Source organism: Aedes albopictus, chromosome 1 (genome assembly GCF_035046485.1).
Source record: "Aedes albopictus strain Foshan chromosome 1, AalbF5, whole genome shotgun sequence".
Classification (NCBI taxonomy): Eukaryota; Metazoa; Arthropoda; class Insecta; order Diptera; family Culicidae; genus Aedes; species Aedes albopictus.
Genome location: NC_085136.1, coordinates 124,085,312 through 124,104,761, shown reverse-complemented (window position 1 = coordinate 124,104,761; position 19,450 = coordinate 124,085,312). Strand labels below are relative to the sequence as shown.

At 40.3% G+C, this 19,450-nt stretch overlaps 1 protein-coding gene across 1 annotated transcript; it reads right to left on the bottom strand.

Annotated features, from left to right (window-relative positions):
• Window positions 1-54: 54 nt before the first annotated feature.
• Window positions 55-17,567, bottom strand: LOC109397594 (sphingomyelin phosphodiesterase 4). The gene is made up of 7 exons (XM_019669881.3): window positions 17,371-17,567; window positions 17,195-17,289; window positions 16,917-17,139; window positions 16,552-16,654; window positions 16,261-16,492; window positions 15,032-16,172; window positions 55-773 (listed from the first exon to the last, which is right to left on the bottom strand). The coding sequence occupies exons 1-7, from the start codon at window positions 17,383-17,385 to the stop codon at window positions 156-158; spliced, it is 2,427 nt and encodes an 808-aa protein (XP_019525426.3). The 5' UTR covers window positions 17,386-17,567; the 3' UTR covers window positions 55-155.
• Window positions 17,568-19,450: the final 1,883 nt, after the last annotated feature.

The following is a 19,450-nucleotide window of genomic DNA, read 5'->3' as shown; positions in this document are numbered from 1 at the left end:
AGCAATTAGTCTTGACTAAACCGCCCCCAAATGAATGTAATGTGAGGCCGTCTGTTTCTGGTAGTAGCGCAATTCAGCTCGAATATTTTATTATGTGTAAAAAATATTCAAATAATATATACTTTATAAAAAATACACAATAGAAACAAAACTTACTAACCTGTTCTGTTGATGACTCTGGGCTCCGTTCGCACGTCAAACAGATCGCTGAGTAGCGATTTGATAAGCAAATAGAAGAACGTGGTTGAAACGAGCAGCATGAATCCGTAGCTCGGTGCATTGAACAGTAGATAGCCCAAAAAGAACGAGAACAATATCACGAAAGAGGATTTGTATGAGGCTAACACCCTCAAGCAAATCCTCGGTCCCAAGCTATCCTGTTTGAGCACACAAACTCCTTGGGATTTATCGAACGTCTGCGACACCATCGGAGGGCTCAGAACCTGACGGCTCAGCTTACCCCACAGGTCGTTCCGATTCCAGAGGTCGTTCATCTCCCCTCCGAACATGAGGTTCAGCTTACACGAAAGCTGGTGTAGGAAACGAACCAAGAAGGTGAACTCCATGCTGGTGATGGGCAGCAAAGCTGGATCTCCGGTGTAGCGAAGGGTGTTTTTGCGCAGTTTCATCTGCTGTGGGGTAAGCGGGATCGATTGGTTGGAGAGCGTTGAGTCCATCGATGTGTTCCAGGTGCTGTTGGCGGATGGATCGGCCATCGGGGACGGGTCGATCTGCATGGCTGCGCCTTGGAAAAGCTCCTCGGTGAGAGGTATCTGTAAGTAATGTAAAATTGAATTATCATCCCACATATAGGATATTTCCGTCACTGACAGAAGAAAAAACAGAATCTATGGCACTGAAGTGAGAGTTTTTCATTTCTATTTTAGCAATGCAATTTAACTGTTTGTTAGATGGAACACACAAATACCGGGTCTAGCCCGCTTGATATAATACCGTTTGGCATATGTACAGTTATTTGGGATAAAGCCATTTAGCAAAGGACGGGAAGTGTCTATGATATTTGATAAAGTTTTGAAAAAGCCTTGGATATTTATGCAAAAAAATACAGATGAAAATTTTTAAAGGCAAATATTTTGATCTCAGATTAAAAAAAACTCCGTTTTTGCAGCAGTCATATCAGCGTTTTGTACATGATACATTTGGTGGTACTTTCAGCATTTTGTCATTTAACGATACACCTTTCATTTTGGCGGCCGAATAAGCATTATCTTTTCTGGCAAGTAGTGGCCTAATCTTTTAGTGGCAAGTAACATCCCATCAAACATTTTTGCTGTATAATAGTGGAACAAACCACTCTTAACCCTTATGTGGCCGACGGGGTACCCGGGTACCCAGCGCCCATTTAAAAAGCACGGTGTAGAAAAAAGCAAAAAGTTTGTCGGACACATAACGGTTAAGCACTCTTGACCCGTAGACTCTAGCTCTGTTGCAACTATGCGGTGCACATATTCTTTTTCAACGTATTCCACTATTTGTTCCCTGACTTTTCCATCAATCCTTCGTCAGTTTCCTCTCTAGAGCCACCATTCATCGAACGATCATGAGGAAATTATTTGACAGACACGGTTCTTTGTACCGCCATAACAGCCCAGTTTAGAATTTTCCATCTACTTTTATGATTGTCTCCTCCAGTATTTTCAACTTCCGCTTATCATCTTTAGATTGTGGAGCCCGATGAATGGTTCCTTCTTCAATTGCTAAGAACTGTCTGAAAATGGTCGTGTATGACTGTTCCGTTTTCTGCTAACTCCTCCTGAACGTTTACATTATCCATAAATCTGTAACTCGTTCTCCATCCTTGCTACATCACCCGTTCACCCCATAGAAAGCTTCTCGATAGGTCTATCCTATTTAACCAAGCAGGTACAGGGCATAGACAAAATGATCGGGACAAGCAAAATTTTCACTAATCCAAAAAATGTTCAACTAGCTCTAACTTTTCGAAAAATGCATCAAATATTCTCAAATTTTTACTGTGAGTGCATCAACTAGTTGTGCAACAGTGGTTCAAATTTAAAAAAGATCTGGCCATTCTCCACGAAATTATAAAGATTCTTGGAAAAGGTAAAATTATCCGATAGCCAACTTTGAGCTGTTTTATCTCCGGATTCAATGAACCGATTGAAATTAAATTTTGACCATTTATGACTTATGTAATGAACTCTAGAAAACATTTGTTTTAACTTTAAATTTTTAACAAGAGACAAAATTATAGCGATTTGAATTTTTTCACGATTTTTTAGTAAATTGGTTCATTTTCAATATGCATTCTAGAACTTTTTCAATTTATTGGTGGCTATGTTGTTACTTTCCTTCAAAACACATTTATATATAAGTCAATTAGAGGGAAATTAAATGAACTATAATTTGCATCTTGAATTTTGAAACGATGTTGATATTTTGGAAAATTTGGTGGTTTATTAGAAAAATAATCTAATCGTCATAATTTTCTTCCGTGTTAAAAATATTAGGTTAAGTCAATGGTTTTCCATAGCTCATTATATAAGTCATAAATGGTCAAAATTTCATTTCAATCGGTTCATTGAATCAGGAGATATAACAGCTCAAAGTTGGCTATCGAATAATTTTACCCTTTTCAAGAATCTTTATAACTTCGTGGAGAATGGCCCGATCTTTTTTTAATTTTGGACCACTGATACACATCTTGTTGATGAACTTACAGTAAAATTTTGAGAATATTTGATGCACTTTTCGAAAAGTTACAGCTAGTTGAACACTTTTTGAAAAGTGCAAATTTTGCCTGTCCCGAATATTTTGTCAAGAACGATCATCTAGAAACGCGTACAATTCTACGGATTTCTGAAAACCGAGTTTGGTAGCTGTATGGTGCTTGTTTTGCAGTCGTGTATTAGCTTATGATTTATATTCGACTAGCTTTCCTTTTATTCAGCTTACTTACCTTACCGGTCAGGCTAAGGCCGGGGTGGCCTCTGCTGTACATAGTAGCCGCCTCCATTCCACTCGGTCCATGGCTGTTTGTCTCCAGTTCCGCACTCTGCGTAGGGTCCGCAGATCGTCCTCCACTTGGTCGACCCACCTAGCTCGCTGCGCTCCACGTCTTCTTGTACCGGTCGGATGACTCTCGAGAACCATTTTAGTCGGGTTGCTATCCGACATCCTGATGACGTGACCCGCCCACCGTAGCCTCCCGATTTTCGCGGTATGGACGATGGTTGGTTCTCCCAGCAGCTGATGCAGCTCGTGGTTCATTCGCCTTCTCCAAGTCCCGTCTTCCATCTGCACTCCGCCGTAGATGGTACGCAACACCTTCCTTTTATTCAGCGTTGACTGCTTTTACTCGATGATTACACAACAGAAAGCAAATGACTGAAGCTTATAGCGCTGAAAATGTTAGTTGGGTACTGATAAATCCCCAAACCAGCAGCACTTTGAAGGCCGTTATGCAATTTCATTACAGCTAGAAGCTGTAATAAAGAAACTGTTGGTATGACAACACGGCTTGCCGGATGTAAACATTATTGTCAAAACACACTTTAAGCGGCATATATAGCTACTACACAAATTCTTTACAGCTATCCATCTCTGTGCTGTGAAATTATTTGGGTTGCTTTTATTGCACTTTAATTCAATGCCGGAAGATGTGCAAATCGAGTAAAGCCTGGAACACATAGCGTCCGTTCCGTCGAGGTTTGCGTTTTTTTTGACAGTTTTCCCATGGGAAATGTGTCAAACTACTGTCACGCACACGCAAACGTATGCATTGTGTGGGGCAAGTCCCAACCAATACAACAGCTGCTTTTATACAGTACGTTTTGTAATGTTGCCAAATACACATAACAGCAGCGCTTCGTAGCTGTTTAAAGAACACTCTTTCAGCTAGAAGCTGTGACGAAGAACCTGTTGGCGCAACCACACAGCTTGTTCAATGTAAACATTATTGCGTTTGACGTTTCACAAGCTTTTGCTGCAAGATGAAGTTGGGTAAGGTTTCTTGTGGCACATTATGAAGCCTTGTCTGGAGTAAAACAAAACGGACTATTTTCTATGCTATTTATATATAGCAGTGTGGCAGCGAGAACATCATCGGGACCAGTGGATACGCAGATCGGAAGTTCGATTCCAAGTAGCGGCAAGTACTTTAATTATTCAATTTTAAAAGCGATAATTCCAGTTCCAAATGTATTGCGTCATGGTATCCATAACCTAATTATATTTAATCGATTAATTTGGGGATGACGTATAACTATTAGCGTGGTTAAAAAAATCGATTTTGCTCCACACCGCTTATTCGATTCCTAACCAGATTATATGCCTTCTCCCAAAATTTGAGCTTATTTGGTTGAAAATTAAGACTGCACAAACCCTTCAAAGTTTGTATGGGATGGGAATTACTATGGGAAAACGATGTTTTTCATTCGATCGACCGTAGCATTTCCCCATGTGCCCCAGTGAGTTAGTCGACCCTTGGTTATCCTAGGCTACTCTATGAGCTACAACTTTGCCGAAGACCGCATTCAAATCGGACGCCTCATTAATTAGTTCCCGATTTTTATTCAGAATCGAAATCTTTACTCATGATGATTAAACTATTCGGTGGGCATCACTGCATTTTGCAGTGAAACATAGTAGCCATGATTTCAGTGTGCTATCTTTGGCGCCATATGCAGCAATGTTGCCTGCTGGGAAGCTGGAAGATCACTGTTAAAGTTTGTCCAGTTGGATACAAATCGATAACTAATTAATGAGGCGTCCGATTTGAACGTGGTCTTCGGCAAAGTTGTAGCTGATAGAGTAGCCTAGGATAACCAAGGGTCGACTAACCCACTAGGGCACTTGGGGAAATGCTATGGTAGATTGAATGAAAAACATCGTTTTCCCATACTAATTCCCATACAAACTTTGAAGGGCTTGTGCACTCTCAATTTTCAACCAATTCAGCTCAAATTTTGGGAGAAGGCATTTAATCTGGTTAGGAATTGAATAAGCGGTGTGGAGCAAAAACGATTTTTTGAACCACGCTAATAACTATTATACAACAACTGCGAAAAGGCGAAAAAAGCGCCTTGTCAAGACAAGATGTTATTCAGTTAGTGGTTACATAGGAGCCGAGAAAAAAACTATGACTTCGTGGCATAGAAGCTGCTCGCACAGCATAAACATGTGGATTAAGTTCGCCAGATTCATTGGTATAGGGCTTGCATAGAAGCTTCCGTCCATATGTACAACACAGTAACTCATCATCAAGCCGTATTGAGGACGCTTTATTGACGTTTACATTCACAATAAATGTTGGTTGGGCTATCCATTCACTCACTTGTGTCACAAAGGATTGTAACAAAAAATCGACTTTTTCTTAAATTGAACAACGAAAAACAAACATCGAGATTTTTAGGTAAAGCCCAGTTTGCGAGAAAGGTATTTCTTGAACAACTTAATGGGTTGGTGAATGAGTTTTTCGGTGAATGGAATGAAATATTGTGTAGATGAGTTAGTTGATCTGTAAGTTAGTGAGTTTAGAAATGTGTGAGTTGGTGAGTGAATTTGAAAACTGAATGAAGTAATAGTGAGTGAATGATTTGATTAGTGAGCAACCAAAACGGAGTAAATTTTAGATTTTTTGACTTGGTGAATGATTTTATGAGTGACTAGGTAAACGAGATAGGTAACAGATGGGTAAGTGAGTCGGTGAATAAACTTTTGAATGAGTGTGCTAGTGAGTTGATGAGTAAGCTGATGAATAAGTTAATCAGATACTGGCTTAACCCTTTGGAACCGAAGGGGTGAATATGACCCCGGCGATGAAACCGAGCATAACAATCGTGTTCCACACCAGCACGGTTGCGGCAGCACTGGCAAAAAAATCCGGCTTCAAAGGGTTAAGAAACTGTTATTCAACTAGCTCTGTTTTCATTTTTACCCACACATTTACTCACTAACAAATCCACTAACTCACTAACTCCTCACTCGCTCACTCACTCCTTCACTTGCAGTTCCCTACATTACTCGCTAGCTCACTATATTTCTTATTTACTCACAAACTCTTTTATTTATTCACTAACACTCATTTACTCACTACCTTACTAATTGGCTTCTTTAACGGTGTTGAGATAATTCGATATTCTGAATCTGCATGTCAAACTGAGCCGAAATCCAAATTTTCATGAATTTCGGAGCCCGGGAACCTATTTAAAAATCAATTTGAAGTTTGTATGGGAGCGATTTGTCGAATCACCCCTTGTCGCAGTTTGTACTGGGCGGAGCTGTCAAACAGTTACCCAGCTGTCAAAAGGTGATTTCAAAAAATTTGTTTGAAATTGATTTTAGGTACCAAAATAAGGTTCTAAAAATCTGAAAAAAATCATAGTGGCTCAGAAAAAGGTGCTCTTTCGTACAAAATCGAAAAATCAATATATTTTTCTTAATTTAAAAACCCAATTCACTCATTTACTAAAAAACAGACTCACTCACTTACTCACTTGCTTATTAATGCACTCATTAAATCACACATTCACTCACTCACAAGCTCACTAATTCACCAATTCGCTACGCAAGTAACCACGGTGCTGAAGCCTTATTGCATGCAGATATACGGTGTATTTAGAGCAATCATTACTTTACATCAACTTAATCTTCTAATGCCCAAATTTTTGATTTTGATCTAAATATCATTTTTCGTCATCTAAAATCGATTAAAACATGTTTTGGAAGATGATTCTTTTTAATTCTCGATTTCGTGAATTTCAGTTTTTGATTTTTCTAATTTTTATTTTTGATCATCCCCACACTTTTATATTTTTCCTGAAAGCCTATTTGGGGTACGGGTTTTTTGAGATGAAAACATTTTGAGATTTTATGATTATTGTTGAAATATTTTTATTTTTATTTTTTTTTTAAAGAAAATTTTATTTTCCGTGTAATTTTAAGGAAAATAATGTAAGAGTGTATCCGAGTCCCTTAAACTATTTAACAACGATAGAATGATTTGGGAAAAATTTAAAATATGTAAATTATAGCGATTCAATACAACATAAGCAATAACTTCTTTAAGGTGACTAAAACATCAATTTTTCAATGATTTTCAAAAAATGTAAAAACGCTTTAAAATACACCAAAAACCATTTTGAGATATACAAAACAGTTCTAAATATCAGCCAAAAATAAAAAAAAAGATTTTCCACGGAACAAAAATTACAAAAATGCTCAAACTATACCCCGTCTAAGGGTGGGGTTGGGTATTAGAGGGTTAAGGTTGATTTAGAGTGGAAATGGGCAATTATAGAATCAAATTAAGATTATATTGGTACAATCTTAGTTCAGTCGCATAATTGCCATTTCCACTTTAAATCAACCTTTACCATTCCCCCCTAACGAGAGTGCGAAAAAACACTCTTTTCGCTATAACCTTTTGTTTTTCAACATTTTTCAAAAAAATTTTGGCGTAAGAAGCGCATATCCTTCTAGTTTAGGGATTGTTAGTGAATTTGAATATTGAACTATTAAATTGATTAAATTTAATTACTAGAACAAAATTTGTTAAACCTACTTAAAATTGAATGACCACTTTTTACTGTATACCACAGATCGAATGCAATCTAATGCCGAACATCGGCGATCGTAAAATGTACCCACATACATACACATATTGTACAACACGATTAGGTTAAGAGATGTTAATTATATATCAGTTGAAGACAATCTGCCGATGTGATCGGACGAATTATTACAAACGTGCTCCGAAACCCCGTTTTCTGCTACTCCAGTCGGTCGGTTGCGAGTTAGCGTAGTAAGGTCCAATTGCCCCAGTGAAATCTTCTAAGTGCCAAATTAGAAGAACACTTAGCGCGATCGAACGCCGCACGGTGTCAACATTTTGATTATTATCGAACTTTCATGTACCTCGGATTTTTCTTCATAGAATGATAGAATTTCGGCTATAATGTATAAATGCAAAATTTGAAAATATTTTATCGGGGAAAATTTGAGTTAGGTGAGTTTTTGACTATTTTCCATACTAAAAATCAATAACTACTATTTTAGTCCAAAAAACGTCCCATACAAAATGTATGGAAAAATTTTCGCCGATGAAATATTTTCTAGTTTTCCGATTATGACTATATAGCCCAAAAACTAATCATTTTCGAAGAAAAAATCCGAGGTACATGAATGTTCGATAATAATCGAAATTTTGACACCGTGCGCCGCCGGTTCGTAGTGGAGAATTAGCTCAGCACTTTTCGACAAAGTGGAGCAATTCAGGTGATTGGTTTGGGGCTAGTGAAATATCCCTAGCAGATACAATATCTGTTAGCCCTCCCGTTGTGCAGTGTGGGTAGCTTGGTTCCGCGAGGCTAGAAAGCCGTTTAGAAAGCCTGTGCATGACCGGTAAAAGTGCGTAGCACGAACCGGGATTTTCTAGGAATTTTTGGATTGGCCACCTGGTTTCGGAGTGTTTCTGAAATCAAAATAGGTCATTGGAATTGGCCATATTGGAAAAAGCGAATTTCCGATATGAGAACAGTTTAGTTTTAAGACCTAGAGATTTGGGCCTGGGATTTCTCGAGAAATTTCTCATGGGATTCCTCCAAGAACTCGTTTTGGCTCATCTCCAAGAATTGATTGCCTGCGATTCCTTCAGGGACTCTTCTAGGGATCTTTCTAGGCATTCCTAAGGGTATATAGAGATTCCCCCAGCATTCCTTATGGGATTTCACAAAAGATGTCTCTAGTAATACCTACTAGTCTTTAGAAAAATCACTAGAAATATCACCAGAGGCATTTCTTGAAGTATCTTACACGCTAAAAAATCCGTTCCGATTTTCGTGAACAAAAAATCATGGTAAGTGGAACAGCCGGTATCCTCAATTTCGTGAAGTAATTCTCATTTACATGATGTGTCGCATCACACTTTCCTGAATTTATTCCTATATCCAGGAACAAAATTCATACCTATTTACGAATCCGTTACGCATTAGAATATAAGAACAGAAATCACGGCCCCGTGATTTGAAAACTCATTGAACGTGATCTTGTTCGCGATAGTGGGAACTTAGTTCGTGGTAATGCATCGCTGTCACTTTTTGTAACGCATGGATTCAGAAAAAAAAAGTAAAAAAAGTTTGAAGGACGGCAAACTGAAAGAGGTAAGTAGTTTTATCATATTATTCGTTGAAAACTTCTATTACATATTTTAAAAGATTACTTAACAAATTACTTATATGCAAATCTTTCATTTCAGACTGGAAAATGTTCTCAAAGCAGGACATCCTGGCGGCTTTGCGCCAACTCCAATCTGAGATGCCTGAGACAATAACCACATCGGAACCACTTCCAGGATACTCTGGCGGCTCTCAGGAGGCACCGATCATCGTGCAGCAGCAATCAGTTCCGGAAAGAAGCGCAGCGAGGGAAAACAACGTAGTGGACACCCAAGGTATCCGCTACGTTGTAGTGGACGAAATGGCTGTAAAGGAAAAACCAGCAGAAGTCGGCCAAGCTGGGTCGCTGGAAGAATTGCTCCAATCCGCTGGTCTGGAGGAATATACGCACACCCTGCAGAATGACCACGGCATAACAAGTGTGCAGATGTTTGCAGAAATGGAGAAGGAGGACGTAAACTTATTCTGCCAAGTCATTAGCCACCGTATTCAGTTTCGAAAGCTGTTGGTAGAGCTGGTAATCTCCTCGAATTTACGGTATAAGCTAGGCATAAGCCTAATCTTTTTTTTTTGCAGAAGGACAAATCCGAGTTTGATTTTTCGGCGGTGAGCGACGTGGACATCAAAAGGTTTGTATACATGTATACTGGTTAACAGAATCAAAAACAAAACTAGTGTCATACTAGGATGATTATGATTTATGTTTCTTGCTAGCTGTTCCACTGTTAATCAGTGTAATGTAGAGAAAAAATAGTGATCCATAAACTTTTATTCACTGTACAGTTCAGCAACCTCCGTGATTTCCTCCAAAGTCGACCAGAAGGGCGATCAATTTTGGCCTACCATGAAGCGCACAAGGATCTGTCTAATGCGATGCGTAATGAACTCGTTCGCATCATATTGCTCGAAGGATTGAATTTGAAACTGACCCTGGACAGCAAATTTCATTCATTGATGACCGGGAAGATCATTCAACTGTTCCCCGGAGAAAAGCAGGTATGATTTTTTTTCGTAATCATACTATTTTGTATTATTTATTAGGGTGGTTCAAAAATGTTTATTTCTTCACACAGTTTTTTTTTTATTTTTTGTCAGATTTAAAGTATTTTCCTACAGTTAGAACCAAAGCTAAGACTGCACAAGATTTCCGAAGTTTAAATAGGAATTAGTATGAGGACAGTTTTGGGTTCAATCAACCAGTACCGTTAACCTTTCTTATATCTGAAACTTCAGTAATAGTAGACAATGTCCCGACCGGAACGGGAATTTCCGGATTGCCGAATCAATAAAGCTTACAGGACACAAGGGTCATCATCACACATATTTTAAATGCTCCATGAATAATTGAACACTAATTTTTAATAGCTTATGTAGCTTAAAATACCAGGAATCTGACTAAGGATCAATTAAACAAAATTGAACATAAACGCTTTTTCGATTCACTCTAATGGTGTACATATGTAATTATAGGGGAGGAATCTCTTAGTCAATGACTGTGGAGCTGAGGAGTAGTTTTTTCGCAGTTGGGACGCCATAGAAGAAGAAGAGGAGAAACAGTTATTACTTTGTTTTTGGGTTTGATATTTTTGTTGAAGTTCATCGGACCAGCCGTACATATGCAGCCATTCATAAGCCCCGTAGACTTTCTGGTGGAATGAGGGGGGTCTGTCAAATGTATACGCTTCATGCACATTTTCAAATATTTGTATTGACAATAGTCTACCAGGAGGGGGGATTTGAGATAACCAAAATTCTTGGTCTACGTGGTTTTTGAGCGGCCTCTGTATCTCTGAAATTTCACAAATTACAGAGCACCTCGAGTAAAAGTGATAAACACACCTTTTGTGCACATATTTACTTACGTTTATGCCAAAACCATACGTCCTATTGCGGGGAGCGGCTGCTGGTATACTGACGGCAGAACTATTTTGTAAGCATACAATAAATCATACAAAAATCAAACATAATTATCAAAAATATGTCGCATTTTATGAAGTACGGTCTTCTAAGTGCTCTGATCACTGAAATATTCTAAATACAGTCGTTCCTGCTTTCGTGATTGTAATTTAGAACGTCGTTCTTGATTTTGAGATGTTTGTTTTGTTACTACTAGCATTTGATTGCAGCTCATGAACTGAATTCTCCGTGCCGTGAACAGAATCACGGCTTCTGGAACTCAGTTCTAGTTTCCGTGATGTTTTGTTCTGAAACGTCAAACTTTCTTTTGCAGACCATGAACTTTGTTCCTGGTGCCGTGATATGAATCACGGCTGTAAGAACACAGTTCACATTTTTGAGATTCTTGTTCCGCTTCTACTGTCAGGCATTGCGTTACGGAGGCGTTACGTGCATGTAGCTGAACAAAGTTCTTGATACCGTGATTTTTATTCATGGTGTATATTTGTAAAGAGAGTTCTCGGTTGTTCCAGTATGCGTGACTCGATGTGGACAATTTTCGGAACGGTTTTTTCAGCGTGTATAGGAAGACTACTCGAAAGAAACCCAGCAAGAATGACAAGAGAAATCTATAAAGAGAAATCCCAGGTATTACAGTAAAACTTTCTGGAGGAGTCATAGAAGGTGTTCATGAAAGAATCGCTTGTTGAAGCCCAGCTGGAGCTCCAGGAGGAATTCCACGGGCAATTTTCGGAGAAATCCCAGGATAAAATTTCTGGAGTAATTTCTCGAGGAAACCCCAGGAGAAATTATAAGAAGAAACACTAGAAGAATTAGATATTACAGTAAGAATTTCTGGATGAGTCCTGGGAGAAATTGCTGGAAGAACCACAGCAGGAATAGCTTTGACGAATCCAGCTGGAACTCCTTCAGGAAAGCCATGAGGTGCTTCTGGAGGATTCCCATGAGAAATTTGTGGGGGAATCTTGGGATAAAATCTAAGCTTTTCCAGAAGTTCTTCCGGTGATTGCTTCAGGAACGTCTTCTGAGATTTTTTTCAGGAATTCCAGCTAGGATCTCTCAGGCAATTGCAACTGTGGTTCTGCCAACAAATCCTCCTAGGATTCGAAGAGACGCGACGCGACACGGACAAAACACTAAAAGGAATTAAACATTTCCTAGGACATAAAAACATGAAAGGAATTAAACATTTCCTAGGACTCCTCCATATGTTCTTGTCTTTATTAGTACCTTCAGGAGCTCTTCTAGGAATTTCTCTAGAGATTTCTTGTGGGATTCATTCAGGAGTATTTGCTGGGATTATTCAAGGCAATATTTTGAACATTCTGCAAAAAGTTCCTCCGGTGATTCCTCTAGGAATTCATTTACATATTTTATCGCCGGATTCCTTCACTAATTTCTCATGGGATTCCTCCAGGAACTTCTCGTAACCTTCTTCCACAAATTTCAGCTGGAATTCATCAAGCAACTCTTCTTGCTAGGACTTTTCCAGAAACTGTGAATCTTCAAAAATTCTGCTACGGATTCTTCTAGAGCTTTCTCTTGGCTTTTTGCTGGGATCCTGCTAGGCAACCTTCCTGGAAGTCTCGCCGTAATTTCTTCGGTTGTTCTTCCAGGGTTGTCTCCAACGAATCATCCAGGAATTCCTCCACAGATTTTAAACAAAGATTTTTCCAGAAATTCCTCATGAAATACCAGCAGAAACTCCTCTGGACCTTCCTCCAAAGATTCCTCAAGCAGCTTCTGTTGCGGTTCTTCCAAAAATACTCTCTCAGAAATTTTAGCTTTTATACCTCCAGGAGTTCTTCTAGTAATTCCTATAGGATTTTATCCTGGCATTCTTGCTGGATTACTTCCGGAAAATCTTCATGAAACTTTTTCAGCATTTCCTCCTGTGATTTCATCAGGGCCTTCTCTATGAGTTCCTCCAGAACCCAAGTAACCACGAAGCTAAAGCCTTATTGCATGCTGATATACGGTGTATTTAGAGCAATCATTACTTTACATGCAAACTTAAGGTTGATTTAAAGTGGAAATGGGCAATTATAGAATCAAATTACGATTATACTGGTATAATCTTGAATCAGTCGCATAATTGCCATTTCCACTTTAACCCTCCTTTGGCATTAGGGTAATTTTTGACCCAAACCGTACACTACGTCGGCGAGCTGCTGCCAACGTGATGCAGAAGGAAGGTTAAATCAACCTTAAGTGTTCATGCAATGCAATGATTGCTATAAATACACCTTATATCTGCATGCAACAAGGCTTCAGCACTGTGGTTACTTGGGCAGAATACCTCAACCGGTTCTTCCAGGGACTTCTCTAGATATCCAGATATTTGTTCTAGGATTTTTTTGGATTCCTCCAGAAATTCTTGATGTGGTTTCTTTAGAAAGCCCTGCATAGTTTCCTTCAGCATTTCCTCCTAAAACTTCTGCTGAAATTAATACAATGATAAATCACAGAATCTTTCTAAGAATTCCTTCAGAGATTTTTCCTAAGATTCTTCCTGAAGTTTCTCCGGAGATTCCTCCAGGTATTTTTATCCAAGAAATTTTATCCAAGGATTCCCCCATAAATTTCTCATGGGATTCCTGCAGGAGCTCCTCTTGGCCTTCTTGAAGGAGTTCCAGCTGGATTACTCAAACCAATGCTTTTTCCAACAATTCCTTCCAGGACTCATCCAGAAATTTTTACTGCAATGCCTCTCCGAAATCATCTAGGATTTCTTCTTGTAATTTCACTTGAGGTTCCTTCGAAAACTTTTGAGATGATTCAAGGCAATCTTTCTACGATTCTTCCAGGAGTTCCTTTGGCGTTTCCTCGAGGAATTACTACACAGACTTTATCCTGGGATATCTAAAAAAACTCCCATGGAATTCCTCCTGGAGCTCCAGCTGGGATTCCACAAGCGATTACTACTGTGATTCTTTCAGGAATGCCTGCTAGGACTCCTCCAGAAAGTTTTACTGTAATACCTGCAAGAAAACCTCTACAGATTTCTCTTGGCTTCGTCCGATTTGAATGTGGTCTTCGGCAAACTTGTAGCTGATAGAGAGTCTAGGAGTACCAAGGGTCAACACTCTAAGCATCTACTCTAAGGCACTTGGGGAAATGCTACGGTCAATGGGGCACGTTCGATGTAGTACTAGATTTGTAGTATTGAGCTGAATTTTAGTATGGTGAGAAGGTCAATTCTCCGTTTCAGCAATAAAATGGTACAAAAAGCGTGGGTATTATGATTCCATGCCTAATTTGATGCTGTTTGAACAAAACTTTGGGCAACAGTGTTGTTGTTTTCTCCATTTCTTCTAACGCATTCCGTCTAGTCTGTTGGTTGGCACACACGGAATGTAATATCGTATCCCTTCGCAACGGTACCGTGAAACAATTGTAGGTTTCGTCATCCTAATCGATCATTGTCGATTCATCATCGCGATAGCTGTGAACAAGAGTGCAGCTGGATTCAGTAAGTATTTCGCCTAGTTCCACCACAATAGGAACACCAATCGTGCTATCAATTTGAAGATTGTGCTGACATCAACATTTGGTGGCTCCAGTGAGGAAATACTGCATTTGGTAGCTCCAGAGAAGAACTAGTGCCACCCTGAAACCTACCACCAACATTTGGTGGCTCCAGAGAGGAGCTACTGCCACCTACAAAAATTATAAATGCTACCGTCACTACTATATCACATAATTCCAATCACTTTTTTCGATTCCTAATTTCGATTCGATGCAAAACAAATGGCGTGAACGGGATTAGGAATTGAAAAAAAAAGTGATTGGAATTAGGTGATGTCACGGTAGTTTATTTATTTGTTATGCCAAACTGCCAAACAACTATTAGGTCAAGTGACCATTATGCCCAAATCACTGTATGTCAAACGGCATTATGACAAACGGGGTAGCACCGACCTCATGTTTACATTGAAACTATCAGTTGAACTTACCTGAAACATTCGTGCCAACAACTGCAATGCAACGTCCAAAATGTCCGGAATTTTCTGTCTATCGCTGAGCATGGCCGCGTAAACCGGATCCTGATCGAAGTACCCAATCACTTTGTGCACATACTTGAGCACCCCCTTGTAGCGATTCTCCTTTTCCTGTTGCAATTGGCGTAAGTTTTCTCTAGCCACCAGCATCGAGACGTAAACCTTTTTCAGCAGTTCTTCGATTGCAAGGGCAAACAGTTCTCCGAAAAGAAATATGTAACTATCGTCGGCGGGTTCTCCGGTTGAGCGATTCCCTGGCGTTCCCGGTCTACCGGGAGTTCCGGGTCCCGTCATGCCACTTGAGTTGAAAGAACGATTCAACCCAGTTCCTCCGCTGACGTTTCCAACGCTCCGATTCGATGCTCCGGAATGGTTCCCCGGTGAGGTCGATACATTGAAAGTGGAATTGTTCAACGGGACGTTATTGTTCGAGGACATAATGGCTTCGTTTTGACACAGGAGGTCTATTAGATTGCCCTGGCCGAAAACTTTGAGCAAGCGGAACAACATCAAAACGTTCCGTAGGGTGGTCAGATCCATTCTTTCGAATCGTGGGATGAGCTGAACGAAAATTTGCGTGTAGGCGACCAGATTGTCGGCAATAAAGCTTTCATGGCGAGGGGTTATCGGGAGATCCACATTCTGACTAAGGTCTCGGTTGAATGTGTACCGCCATGGTTGAATGTAACTCAGCCACAGTTCCAGGACGTCCGAGAAGGAGCTATCCAATGGCCAGCGTGCCATCAACGATTTCAAAAATCCATACATGCGGGCATTCATCAGCGGTTGTGCAGATTGTCGCAACAGTGCCATTGAACTATTGTCCAGCTCCGCACTGTTTCCGAATCCGTGCAGCTGTTTGACCAGAATTCGAACGCATCGGATGAACTCATTGCTGGGCAGCTCTCGTGAATCGTCTACGTCCAGCCGCAGCCAGCAGTCGACGAATATGTAGAGGACACTTTCCGAGCGCCAACAGTGCGCTCGGGATGCCTCGATGGAACTGGCGTTGGCCGACCGCTGGTGTGAAGCAGATGCCGCCGGAGTGTGATGGTGGATGGCCGATAGGATGAGATATTTTGGCGATTTTGTCGGGCTGGAATGGATGCGAAAACATGTTAAAAATCGCGGCGGACACTATTAGTTACTGATTCTTGATAGCTATTGACACACTAGGTACTTACGTCATCACCGGAATAGCCGCCGGTGAGGCTACTTTAATGGTTCCGCTGACAATCTGCGGCAGCACAACCGAATCCGGATGGCTTGGCAGGAACGTGCAAAGGTATTCTGCCGTCAGTATAAGATAAAGGGTTTTGGCTTTCTCGTTGCCCAGAGTGAGTGCCGTCGGATGCAACAGTTGCAGTGGCACTGTGCCGTGCAGGGCAAAGTGAAACATGAAATAGTCAAATGCATCTGAAAGATGGGGAAAGCGTTAGTTGATGGTTAGATTGTAGAGAATTTGGCAATCATACTTAGCGACAAGGAAACGACTTGTCTTCTGAACGGATCTATGTTTATAATGTCACTATAAAATGCAGAATATCGCCCGCTTTCGATTACTTGTTGCATTTTAGGCTGAAAGAAGAAAAATAAGGTTAATGCAATCTTATTCTATGCTACAAGAAAAGGGGAAATTTTAGGAGGAATCCCAGAAGCAAATGAAAAAAGGAACTCCTGGATGAAAGCCAGAAGGAATTTCTAAAGTGCCCCGAAAAGATTAATTTTTCCTATTACGTGTAATACGGCTTAGAAGCAAAGCCGATATTCTTGAGTCAAGAATTCCGAATTTCAAATACGCAAAGTTACTGTGCTTTGATCGACTAGACTAGGTACTTACAGGAAGATACGAAATCGGAAGCTCGTACTTCAGGGAGTCATTCAGCAACCGATAGCACATCCGAAACATCGGCCCCCCTATCGGTATGAAAAAGTTGTACAGCACATCGAAGTCATGCGGGTGCGTATCGCGAGTCATGACCCGGAAGCCCCATCCGCTTCCCCCGTTGAGGCCAAAGATCGAGTTGATCAGCGTCGGGTAGATGTCTTGCAGTTCCTTCAAACTATAGTGGAGAAAACGATTACAATCGATGCATGCGGAAGAACGGAAAAGTTTACCTGGCACGGTCGATTAGCAGCCCCAGCTCCGGACAGCGCATCATCGGCGGGAGGCTGAGAATTTCCAGGATTCGAGCCTGTATCGGAACGAACACCTAGGCGGGATACATAAAGACGGGATATAAACAAAGTCGCGAAAAAGGTGGTTAAAATTCCGATGGATAAATTGCACTTACCCCTGAGGAATCCATGGTTGCTTTTTGTGAAGTATTGTTCCGTTCGGTGGCAGGAAGTAAATAAATGCGTTTGAATGGTTCACTACTGAAGTTTTACATCAAATTTTCACAGAAATTCATAAAAGAAATCAAACTCCACTACGGCGGAACGAGAATCAACATCTGCAGCTGCCGGTTGCTTGCCGCCCCTGCTTGTCATAACACCCCAAAGCAAAATAATAGGAGGGGTGATGGTGTGTACGTGGCACGGAAAGAAAATCTTTCGCACTCTTGGGCGTAATCAACAAGATCGATTATTTAATCGACTTTTTTACATTTAGTGCTAGAATGATTTTTTTTTATTGCGCTCCACGCAAGTTATCAACAACAACGATCAGCCGGCGGGCGAGCGTCGATGTTTGTTTTGGTCGCAGACAATGGAAACGAGCTGCGTGTAGCTTTGGCGCGCAACGACGTTGTCTGAGGTCGTCTGCTTTCTTGCTCCTGATTGGCTGCGCGCAACTGGGTAGAGCTGCGCGTAACTGCCCGGCGCGCAAATTGCGCAACGAAAGAAAAACTATACAAAATATTCGCAATATTAAAAAAAAAAATGATTAATAATTAATAAATAATAAATTATTTATTCATGGATAAATGACATTGAGGAAGAAATAAATAAATAAATAAATAAATAAATTAGCTGATTTTTCAGGCCTTTGACAGTTCTCCTATGAAAATGACAGATTAGTGTTTGCGTCTTTGTTCGGCGGTTGTAAACAGTGGCATACACAAACCTGTCAGCTGAAAAGGCCTAGTGGTAGTCGAAATATGCGTATCTGTCAAAGAATAAGCAATTAGGGCGGAATTAAAAGGTACGAAACTGATAACACTCATTCGAAGAGGGTATTCTGCTTAGAAGGTTCGAAAAGTCGGTACAAGATAAAAGATAATATGTCAGATTGGATCAAAACAAACCATTCCAACCGAGAGAGGGAATCTCACGCACGTGTTGTTCCTACGTTAAATATGTCATAGTGATGTGTCAGTTTACGTGCTGTCTCGCTCTTCAATCGAACGACGGTTCGAACAAAGGTTTTTATATATTGTAAGGTTGAGCATGACGTTTAGTTTGTGGAGAAAAGCAGAGAAAGCGAAATTTCAAAGAAATTTGAGGTGGCGGGGGATTTGTTTTCAGAATTTCTCACGGTGAAAAAATAATGGCCGCTCAGCCAGTTTCGACATCTAAGACTACCTTAGAATATGTAAATACCTTGGTTCGAACGGCGATTCGAGCGGCGATTCCAAAAACGACGGTTCTGATACGTCGTGTTCAGTTAGCAAATCCACATACAATATTTAATCGATTTTTTTACAGCTCACAATAGGCCTAATCAGAAGACGTTTCAAATCAGCTGATTTTGCGGGACTTTGACAGTTCTCCCATAGTGGTTTCGCAGCGCGGTGTCATGAACACTAATGCAAATCTACTGGTTGAAAATATGTCCATTTATTGTTATTCCTTACATGTTTAATAGCGTTGGCATACCAATCGGTTTTCAGTCAATAACTTTTTCCACATGCTTTAGATCGCTTTGCGGTCTTCGGAGAGTTGGTTCCTCGTAAAAATTCCAACAGAAATCATTCATCGATTTATTTTTTGGGGGTAAGGGACAACCTGTGGCGATTTTTCTTTGAAAAAGTGATTTTCCCCATAGTAAATTGTATTAAATCTTAAAATGGCTGGCGCTAAAATATAGTTTCTCCGATCGAGCTGAAATTTTGCATAGTTGATATGGGACCGAAATGGAACTCAAAAAGTGTACAGGATTGGTACAGGAGTAAAATGTCTTTTGGTGTCCCACGCTAGTATACACACCAAACGCTTAAGTGCCCCACACAATGCATACGTTTGCGTGCGCGTGACAGTAGTTTGACACATTTCCCATGGGAAAACTGTCAAAAAAACGCAAACCTCGACGGAACGGACGCTATGTGCTCCAGGCTTTACAGCAAAGCAGAAACCAGAAAAACGATTTGCTGAATTTTCAGCAATATTTTGCCGGGATCCAGCCAAGGTTTTTGGTGTGCGAAATGGGTGTTT

Coding starts and splice junctions, on each gene's coding strand:
- LOC109397594 (XM_019669881.3), bottom strand. Junction 17,140..17,194: donor CTGCTAATCGACCGTGCCAG/GTAAACTTTTCC, acceptor TCTCCACTATAG/TTTGAAGGAACTGCAAGACA. Junction 16,493..16,551: donor AGTCGTTTCCTTGTCGCTAA/GTATGATTGCCA, acceptor CCCATCTTTCAG/ATGCATTTGACTATTTCATG.